Source organism: Ursus arctos, unplaced genomic scaffold (genome assembly GCF_023065955.2).
Source record: "Ursus arctos isolate Adak ecotype North America unplaced genomic scaffold, UrsArc2.0 scaffold_21, whole genome shotgun sequence".
NCBI lineage: Eukaryota > Metazoa > Chordata > Mammalia > Carnivora > Ursidae > Ursus > Ursus arctos.
The window spans coordinates 50227617-50238858 of NW_026622886.1; the positions used below are offsets into that span (position 1 = coordinate 50227617).

Below are 11242 nucleotides of genomic sequence, written 5' to 3' on the forward strand. Positions count from 1 at the left end.
TCCTTTTTCAGCAAAACTGTTTGAAAAAGATGTCTTCAATGTTCTCCCATCCCATTTTCTCTCTTTACAATTGGTATCATATTTAACAATAATATATGTTAGAGACATTCTGCCCATTCTCTTTTGAACCCATTCTGATCATGCTTTTGCCCCCACCTCTTCATTAAAACTTTTTTTTTTTTTAAAAAGCCAGCCAAATTTAGCAGTGGGGGGTTGTATACCAAATTTAGTGACACTAATGTTAATATGTTTTGATAACCCACTACCATCGGACCAGCCTCATTAAAACTTCTCATCAAGGTCATTGATAATCCCATATTCTCAATTCTTTTTTTTTTTTTTAAGATTTTATTTATTTATTTATTTGACAGGGAGAGAGACAGCCAGCGAGAGAGGGAACACAAGCAGGGGAGTGGGAGAGGAAGAAGCAGGCTCCCAGCGGAGGAGCCTGATGTGGGGCTCGATCCCAGAATCCTGGGATCACGCCCTGGGCCAAAGGCAGACGCTTACCGACTGCACCACCCAGGCGCCCCCATATTCTCAATTGTTAACTGAGTTAACCTATTAACAGCAGTTGGCACAGTTGATCACTTGCTCCTTCTCGCAACATTTTTTTCACTTGTCTCCTAGGACCTCATCATATCCTAGTTTTCTTCCTACCTTATTGGCCTTTCCTTTTGTCTCTTTTGCTGGTTTCTCCTCATCTCCCTGATTACTAAAACCTGAAGTATACAGGATTCAGTCTCCAGTCCTCTCTCTCTCTCTCCCCCTCCCCCCATCTATATACTCCCTTCCTAGCCAACCTCATCCAGTTTCATGAATTAAAAACCAATTATAAAGTGATGATACCCAAATTTTTATTTCCAACCTAGGCCTCTTTCCCTTAAACTCCAAACCTTTATATCTGTCTACTTAATATTTTCACTTGCATGTAAAATGTGAAGAAATATATACATACATAATATTAGTACAAAGAAATTCACGAGAATGATGAAGTTAGCTTCCGTGTAGTGGTTACCACTGGTAGGGAGAGAGTGGGGTGCAATGGGTGGGGGTTCACAGACAGGTCCAACTCTACAGGTAACCCTGTCTTTCTTAAGCTGGGAGGTGGGTATATAAATATTTGTCGTAGGTCTTATATGCTTCATTATGTGTTTTACCACTTCCCCTATGCCTTCTGACCTTGCCCTCTTGCTCAACACCCTCAGTCCCTCAGCCACCCTTATTTTTTTCAATCAGTTCTTTTCTGGCTTCCCCTTTCTCCCAATTGATCTTGGACTCCTCCATCCACCAATCATGACTGAAGTAACACTGTAATGTCCATGTTTCTATTCCCAAACTAGAGTAAACCAATCATGCATATACTTTTTTTTCTGGTACAATTCTTTAATATTTTTCAAAGTATGGTCTGTAGACCCATTGTGTCAGAATCACTTGGGATGGTATTAAAATTCAGATTCCAAAACTCTACCCTTAAGATCTTTGTTGTTGTTGTTATTGTTTTAGGTAAACCCTATGCCCAACATGGGGCTGGAACATCCCCTAAGATCAAGAGTCCCATGCTCTTCCAACTGAGCCAGCCAAGTGCCCTGTACCCTTAAGATCTTTGAATCCTGCTTTTTTGGAGGTGAGATTAAGAATGAAATTTATTCAATTGGCAGAGGTGATTCATATTCACACAGAGGAGATTATTTCATTCATCCTTGACTTTTTAATAAGCCCAACATATTTAGTTATCCACAGATTTTGAGCACCCGCTGTATGTCAGGCAATATAATTGACCATGTAGACATTGTCCCTGACCTCACAAGCTTACAGCTCGAGAGACATTTCCAATGGACATACGTGGGATCACTTTGGGTGGTATCATTTTTGGTGATAAAAATCATTTTGGTGATAAATAGTGATAAACTTTTTAAAGATTTATTTTAGAGAGAGACAGACAGAGAGAGCACGTGGGGAAGGGGCAGAGGGAGAGGGAGAGAGAATCTTAAGGAGCCCAACATGTGGCTTGATCTCATGACCCTGAGATCACAACCTGAGCCAAAACCAAAAGTCGGACACTCAACTAACTGCACCACCCAGGCACCCCAACTTTTTTTTTTTTTGAACTTAAAAGCTTATGGGGATGCCTGGGTGGCTTAGTTGGTTAAGCGTCTGCCTTCGGCTCAGGTCATGATCCTGAAGTCCTGGGATTGAGTGCCACATCGGGTTCCTTGCTCAGCAGGGAGCCGGCTTCTCCCTCTGCCTGCCACCCCCCTGCTTGTGCTCTGACAAATAAAATCTTAAAAAAAAAAAAAAAGCTTATGTAGTTCTGTTTTTTTAAAAAATTACCTTCTATTTATGGCAAGAGTTATTAGTTTTCCATTTAGAATACTGATTTTTTTCATGGTAAATATAGAAAGTGAGTTAATTCAAAGAAAATGACAGTGTAGATATGGCAGAAATACCAAAAGAGGCACACAAATGCTTGAAGTTGGGAAATACTCATCTAGCATTTCAGAGGTAGTTGTGGTATAATAAAATAATAGCCAATATTCATCCCGAATTTATGGATCTAAGTCAGATCACGCCACCGCTGTGCTCAAAACTCTCCAATGGAAAAAACAAACAAAAACAACTCTCCAGCGGATTAACATCACACTATTTCTTCACACTTTATGTTTTTAACAGCTTCACTGAGCTGTAATTCACATACTATATAATTCAACGATTTAAAGTGTACAATTCACCTGTTTTTAGTATGGTTCACAGAGCTGTGTAACTATCACCAATCGCTTTTAGAATATTTTCATTACCCCTAAAGGAAACTCCATACATTTAACAGTCACTCCCCTCTCCTCCAACCTCCCTATCCCTAGGAAACCACTCTTCTACTTTCTGTCTCTATAAATTTGCCTATTCGGGGCATTTCATGTAAATAGAATCATACAACAGGTGGTCTTTTATGATTAGATTCTTTCACTTAGCATGTTTTCAGGGTTCATCAGCGTAGCACATAGCAGCACTCCTTTTCTTTTTATGGCCAAATAATATTCCTTTGTGTGGATATACCATATTTTATTTATCCATTCACCAGTTAGTGAACATTTTGGTTGTTTCTACTTCTTGACTAGTATGAATAATGCTGCTATGAACATTCCCGTACAACTTTTTGTGTGAATATACATTTCCAGTTCTCCTGGGTATATACCTAGGACTAGAATGGCTGGGTCGTATGTTAACTGTAACTTTTGGAGGACGGTGTCCCAAAGTGCACCACTAACATTCCCACCAGCACTATACACGGGTTCCAAATTCGTCACACACTGTCCAGAGCTTACTGTCTTTTTTATTAAAGCCATCCTAGAGGGTGTGAAGTGGCATCTCATTGTCCACTATCACGTTTTGAGTGGAGTCTAGTGCCGGCCAGGGCCTACAAGGCCCCACACGACCTAACTTTGTGTGCCACAGGTAGGTACACAATCTCTTATCTGCAATTGACAAAACAGCTCTAAAACCCAAGATTTTTGGAACTCATATGGCAACAAAACCTGATATGAAACTCATGCTGGGTAATTTATTAGACTATTCTTGTATTTTACTGCAGAAATAGTCATATATTTTAATCCTGGGTACTGCTCCAGATCCCTTTGAGGAAGTTTTTGTGAAATATTATAATTACTGTTCTAAAGTCAAAATAAATTCCAAAGCAAGTAAGGTCTCAAGGATTTCATATAAAGGATTGTAGATTTGAACTACGTTCCCCTAGCTCACTTGAATTTAGCCAAACTGCCTTCTTTTTCTGTGACATGCCAGGCATACTCTTTCCTGAAGACATGTGTACTTACTATCCCCCTGCCAGGAAGCTCTTTCTCCATTTATCCAACCAGCTTGCTCTTTCTTTAGTTTTCTGATCAAATGTTACCTATCAACCTTATAGACTCAAGGCCATTTTATATAAAACTTTATAAAACTACACTCCTTCTTCACACCCAATCACCCTCCCACACCGCTCCCCCACCAAAATGTAAGCTCTATGTATGTTTATCTTGGCCACTGCTAATATCTTCAGTATTTAGAAATGGCTGGCACATTTCTTGAATAAGTGATTGTTTTATACCACTTAAACCTCACAAAAATACTGTGAAATAGGAATGATCACCTAAAGATTAGAAAATTGAAGAGAGGGGTGCCTGGCTAGCTCAGTTGGTAGAGCATAGGACTCTTGATCTCAGGGTTTCGAGTTCAAGCCTAACATTGGGCATGGAGCCTCCTTAAAAAAGAAAAGAAAAAAAGAGAATAAGAAAGTTGGTTGGAGAGGTTAGATAACTCACCCAAGGTCACAAAGCTAGAATTATCCGAGGCGAGATTTACATCTAAGAGTCCACTCTCTTAGGTTCTTAACCCGACAGCTCTGTTTAATGGGAGACTTGGACTGAGAAACTAAGTGCCAAGCACATTGGCAAGTTAATACTTACTGAATAAATGAACGAATCTAAGATTCTAGCCTGTTCTTTCATCTACTGGCTCAGCTTCCTTCAACAAACCTATTCTATGAAGTGAACACCCCCCTATAGCTTAAAGAATAAGCTAAATGTATAAATTAAAGGAGCAGGATATTAACTTAAATACTGATAGACAATGAATAATTTTGTCCTCCTACATCGTCGATTATGGAAACATAGGCAAAAACAAAACGGAGGACAGGATTTGGGGTTGAGGCAAAGGGTGGTCCAGGACATCAATGAATCCCGATTACCACAGGGAATTGACTTCAAATCCAATTACCTCAAAGGCAGACATTAGACCAGAGATGGAATAGCCCAGAGACTTCTAACTTGAATACTTTATACATTGAGACTGGAGGACACTTCACAAAGTTAGGGAGATGCTGAGATTGCAACTAACTTTTCCCCACCTAATCAAGTCCACTCCAAGTAGGTGGGAGTGAGAGATGGGGACTCAGATGTCTATACCGCCTCTTCTGTGACCTACTAGAACTTTAGCCCACAGTAGCTTAGCAGAGCAGACCGTTCATTTTACTGTCCAAATATCCAGAGAACCTCAAGCTGACCTGTGGCCACTTCTAATGGCATGACATGTGGCCTTTCCCTAGATGGAAACGATGTCCTGGCTGCCCATCAGATGAGGCAAGGTATGAGTTATTTGCAACGGGTGTTGGGTTGGGAGGTGGAATGGGGCTACTTTAGAGCCCGAAGCACATAAGAATCTCTTTTGTCATCTCTGGCACTCCAAAATCTCAATGAATTTGGGATTATCTTCAAGTAGAGAAATTGCTCAACCAACTTCTTAGTTGTGTTAGGCTCTGGAATGTATGCTCCCTGGAGATAGGATCACATTTTCTAAAGATTTTTTTTAAAGGTTTTATTTGTCAGAGAGAGGGAGGAGAAGAGAGGGAGAAAAAGAGCGAACGAGTGAGCAAGCAAGCGCATGCACGCACAAGGGGAGCAGCAGGCAGAAGGCGGCTCCCCACTGAGCAAGAAGCCTGATGCGGAACTCAGTTCCAGGACTTTGGAATCATGACCTGAGCTGAAGGCGGACACTTAACCGACTGAGTCACCCAGGTATCCCTATTTATAAGATTTTAAGTAATCTCCACACCCAATGTGGGACTCGAACTTACAAACCCAAGACCAAGACCTGCACACTCCAACTGAGCCAGCCAGGCCCCCCCGGCTCATACTTTAAGAATGCACAAACCGACTGGGTGGCTCAGTTGGTTAAGGTCTGATGTGGCTCAGGTCATGACCTCAAGGTCCTGGAAAGAGATGCTCAGGGGGAATCTGCCTGTCCCTCCCTCTGCCACTCCCCCACTAGTGCTCTCTCTCAAAAACAAACAAACAAACAAACAAACAAACAAACAAAACAGATCTTGGAGGGGTTGTGGGTTCAAGTCCCATGTTGGGTGTGGAGATTACTTAAAAATAAAACCTTTAATAAAAAAAGCACAAATCAACTTTTCTTTTTTAAAGATTTTATTTATTTATTTGACAGAGAGAGACAGCCAACGAGAGAACACAAGCAGGGGGAGTGGGAGAGGAAGAAGCAGGCTCCCAGCGGAGGAGCCTGATGCAGGGCTCGATCCCATAACGCCAGGATCACGCCCTGAGCCGAAGGCAGACGCTTAACCGCTGTGCCACCCAGGCGCCCCACAAATCAACTTTTCAACTTTCAGTCCTGGGACAGCCAGTTAAAACCTACCTTGAAAAAAAGATAGGCTGAACCTATAAATATTTCAAGAAAAATGTTGTAGTTACATGGCCTGATTTACTACTTGAATCTGGTTTATTGAACAAACTGGGATTTGAGAGAACCAGGCTTAGCGTTTTTACCTCAGACCTTTTTCTTTCTCCAGTGTTAACCCCTGGTATAAAGGGGTCATTAGAGCATAGAGAAGTAACGAAGGAGCAGATGCTCTGTGGGCCCGGGACTCTTACCTACAACGTGTTCTCACCAAGTCAGGATCTGCCACAGCTATTCCAGCACAGGCATTGGTATGCTGACCACGAGCCAAGTTGGAGTCAGCAATTTTTCAGTTCAACTGTTCAATGAACAGGGCCCCCTCTAGGCTCTGAAATACTCTACCCCTTATCATACTCCTTTGAATGGACACTTAGAAAAAGGTGTTTCCCCACTGAAATAGTTTTGATTTTGAGATAGCCAGTGAGTGAGCAAGCCAGTGAGCAAATGCCTGGGGGAGGGGGAAGCACGAGGTGAGGGACAAGCAGACTCCAGAGGGTGGAGCTCCATCTCTCGACCCAGAGATTATGATCTGAGCCAAAACCAATACCCCGACTGAGCCACCCAGGGACCCCTCCCACTGAAATATGTATTTTCTTAAAGGATTTTAAAGAGGGGGCATCTGGGTGGCTCAATTGATTGTCTGCCTTCAGCTCAGGTCATTTCAGGATCCTGGGATTGAGTCTCATGTGGGGTTCCCTGCTCAGCAGGGAGTCTGCTCTTCCCTCTCCCCTCCTAATAAAAAAATCTTAAAAATAAGTAAATAAAAGATTTGAGAGAGAATGCACACCCAAGGGGAGGGGACAGAGGGAAAGCGGACTCCCTGCTGAGCAGAGGCTGATGCAGTGCTCAAATCCGAGACCCTGAGCCAAGACCTGGGCTGAAACCAACTTGGACCAACTGAGCCACCAAGGTACCCCTGAAGTATGTTTTAATCAAAACTTCCAAGCTACGGGCTTAGTTTTTTTTTTTTTTTTGGGGGGGGGGGAATCCTATAATTTCACTAGCAAAGCCAGTCATTATCAATCCATTCCCAAATGGATTTTTCAAACATGTATATTCCTGCCTAGTAACTAATTTCTGAACTATAGAAAAAACAAACCATTGTCACACAGACAAAGTCAGATACAGATTTCCTCCGTACTTTGTGTGGAAATTCTCTTTCCTCTTGTGGGACTACCATCATTTTCTAGGAATGCCTCTGGCATCCTGGACATCTTTATTCCGTAGAGAAACCACCATAGAAAGACGCAAATTGGCCAAAAACAGGTTTAGCAGCAGACCAATTCCAAGTAGGTGTATTTTATGAAATTAAGGATCTGAATACAGATCCCCTTAAAAACTAAGTCATGCACTTCCTAAAAACTAAGTCACGCACTTCCTATTAAAGTCTGTGTGTCCCCCAAAAATGTTAGGCCTATGTGCTCCTCACTCAAGTTTTTCCTGACCCTCCTAGTTCCTTATCCCTATTTTTAAGACACTAACTTAATCTACTAAACAAGGTGGCATTAACCTAACACCCACAGGTACCTTACCACCCCCCTCACAATTATGCAAGTTAGGGAGGCCAATACAAATATAAAAGAAACCCAAGTTGAGCATTTACTTACATGGATAAGCTTTCTCCCCCATGAAAAGACTATGTGGCATTACACACTTGAATGTGAAAATAATTACAGTCCCTGTGACACAACTCCCACACTGATGACAACATACACTCAACATGCTGTATGAAGTATAACTGCTATTTATTTTTTTTTCTGGAGAACAGCTTTTCTTCAGTCCCTTCAGTAAGGACTTAGCTCCTTACATGGGCTTTGGTGGAGGTCGTGGGGCAGCACCCTGAAAAAAACAAAACATAAATTTAGAACATCAATGAAGGAATCCCCTCCTCAAAGAACTTGACTACTTCTCCCATCACTAACAATGCATCTGGGCCACACATGCATGGAAAACTGGTCAATGTGATGACCCACATTACTCCAACTGAAACAGATTCTAAAAGCTCTTCTTTAGAAGACTCTCCAAGCAATGTTTTAGATGTTGAGTCTCACCTACCTTACCTATTTAGAACTTCATTTTAGATAGGAATCTTGTGTATCTCTTGTCCATCACCCCTCTGGCTTCCACATCTTTTTGAAGATACTTACCATGGGGGCAGCTGGGTGGCTCAGTGGATCAAGTGTCTGTCCTCAGCTCAAGTCATGATCAGGGTCCTGCTCAGCAGGGAGCCTGCTTTTCCCTCTCCCCCTGCTTGTACTCCCTCTCTCTCAAATAAATAAATAAATACATAAATAAAATCTTAAAAAGATGGAAAATAAGGCTACTTACCGCGGGTCTAAATCGGGGTGGGGGTGTTCGGTCTTTCCGTGCTTCACGAGAGCGATTCCTGACTACCTTGCTATGAATGGCACAACTCACGCAATAATGTAGTTTCACATACAGCTTGGGAAGCACATAGGCTAAGAAACAGAAAGAAAGAGGCATAACAGTAGGTATTACATACCCACATTGCACTTGTTCTCTCGAATTCATCCTGTCAAAAATAAACCTACATAAAAGTCTCTCAAGCACATCTACGTTTCATTTCCAAAGCAACTGTTCAGTTTCTGATGACTTAACACATGTGTGTGTTCACAAACAAATAATCCCCCTACTAACCCTTGTCACCACGGGTACCAAATCCACAGCCTACTGGCTTAAACTGACAATCCAGTTCCTTCAGCAGTTGCACCAATCCTAATGCCTATTCCTGGGCCCCTTCTCCTTGCCTAAAAAAACTAGTTTGTCTTAAGAAAAAGAAATGAGCAAAATAACAGCACACTGCTCCAAAGATCACCCTTGACCAAATGAGACTACCTTCATTATCGAAACATTCTTCATTAAGAGTTAGCCTGTACATCTTTATAACGGTGTTCGAGTGTCCAGCAATCCAGAAAGACGGCTACATTTATCATGCTTATAGCCAGTGTTCCCCCCAGGCTGATACACGATAAACTCTGCAAGTACTTTTGGAATCTCACCCTCTAAACAGGTAACCACAAATCGTGACTCAAAGACTGCACTATCACACAAGGCGCCTCTCGGCCAGTCAAGGTTAGAACAAACGAATCAAAAGTACCGATCTCTTTTACCAACAGTAATCCTAAACGCCCGCAGAAACCGCCTGGGACGCGCCACAAACGCGCCACGTTAACAGAGCCTGCAGGTGGGGATGGGTTGTGCCAGCATTACTCACCATCGAAGACACTCGCTTCGGAAATATCCCTGACGGCGGCGGCCTCTACTATGTTCCGAATAACGAACTTCTTAATGGCCTTGTCCTTGGGCACACAGCGGGCGCAGTTGGTGCAGCGAATAGGCTGCACGTGGCCGCGGCCTTTTTTGGCACGACCATTATTCCTTCTTTTCTTGGTCTGCATCAAAATGAAGACCGTGTTACAGAAAGGGCGCAACTTCCCCACCCTGAACCCCCTACCGGCTACAATCCACGCTGGCGGCCCCCAGAATGGCTCTACTCAGACCTTCAGGTCCTCCGCACATCCCTCCAAGATCGGAGCAAATACACACTCTGTGTACTCTCCACCATGGTCCAAGCTTTCAAGTCCTCACAACCTCAGAATCTGTCCTTCTCAGGCCCTCACGCGAGCCCCCAGCACCCACCACGCGCCCCAACTCACCATTGTGGATGCGAGACCCGAGAGAGAGTACGGCGTCGCGCCCGACTCTCTTATATACCCCGAGATCCCTACGCTCACACAGGAAGACTATTTAAGAGACGTACACCGAGAACAGCAAGCCAGTTTACTCAGATTTTCTTTATTATTCAGCGTTTACACGGAAATGTAAAGATAGAAAGGCGTTTTTCGGATTTTGTTATCCGTGGAAGAAAGTGACCATGGGACTATTTAGCCGGCTGGCGGAAGAAAACTAGGGTTATACGTCTCTCACCAAGCACTACGACCCCTACCCCGGAAGTAATTACGGGCGTCGTAATTATCCGGTTTTTGCGACGCTATGCGCGGAAGTTACCCGCGCAGGACCACAGGTCGCGCTCCCTGTCGGGGGCAGGATCGGGGAGATGCATGGGAGTTGTAGTACGAAGCTGGCAGGCCCTTGGCCCCTGAGCTCTTAGACCGAAGGCGGCGCTGTGCCACCGGGGGACGCTCTCGGCTCATTTCTCTGACAATCTTGTTGCTTGGTGTAGGATTGAGAAATGAAGACCTGGGGGAAAACAAAACATTTTGTTAATTCCTCCTCCCAGTATGAACAAAACCCCACGAAAGGCCATGGGCAAGTACATGGGTGTTAGGGCAGTTTCTTATCCCCCCCTTTTTAAAATCCCTGGATCCTGTTAGCATAGAGCCAAACTCTGTAGTAAGCGCTTTATAAATATTAGCTCATTTTACCTCCAACAGACCTATAAGGTAGGTACTATTATTATCCTCCCTTTGCAGATCGAAAAACTGAGGTTGTTGAAAATCACAGAGTTACTAAGAGGTGTCCTGGCTCCACTACACTATGCTGCCTTCCACCTAACAACAAAAAAAATTGGTGGAGTTACATAACCTGGAACAGTAACTTCAAAGATTTTGATTCCGACCCATAGCAGAACTATATTTTACATTTGTTCTCAGTACACACACAAACGTACAAAACTGAAATACAAACTTCATGAAACAGTACTTGCCCTTAGCACATAGGAGCAATGATATGTTCTGTTTCCTGCTTTAATAAATGTTGATCAAGCCCCACTAAAGTGATTTCACCACTCAATGAGTCTGGCCTGTTATTGAAACATACTTTCCTACACATAAGCTCCATTTACCTTTGAAGAGCCTTCAGAAAGTCTTTAGCTTTGAGCAGGAGTGCTGTTTGTGGGCAAACACCCATTTGTCTCCAAAGTTGAAAAAACTTGAGTGTCAAGACCTACCACAATTCAGACCCAAGATGGTACAGATGGAGACCAACCAACCATTTATTCATGAATCATTCTGGA

The 11242-nt window shown here is 43.1% G+C and overlaps 1 protein-coding gene across 1 annotated transcript; it reads right to left on the reverse strand.

The window, feature by feature from the left end:
* Window positions 1-7967: 7967 nt before the first annotated feature.
* Window positions 7968-9995, reverse strand: RPS26 (ribosomal protein S26). Its single transcript, XM_026500300.4, has 4 exons — window positions 9924-9995; window positions 9482-9659; window positions 8575-8705; window positions 7968-8085 (listed from the first exon to the last, which is right to left on the reverse strand). Exons 1-4 carry the CDS (start codon window positions 9924-9926, stop codon window positions 8050-8052), a joined length of 348 nt encoding a protein of 115 aa, XP_026356085.1. The 5' UTR covers window positions 9927-9995; the 3' UTR covers window positions 7968-8049.
* Between the last annotated feature and the right edge of the window lie 1247 nt (window positions 9996-11242).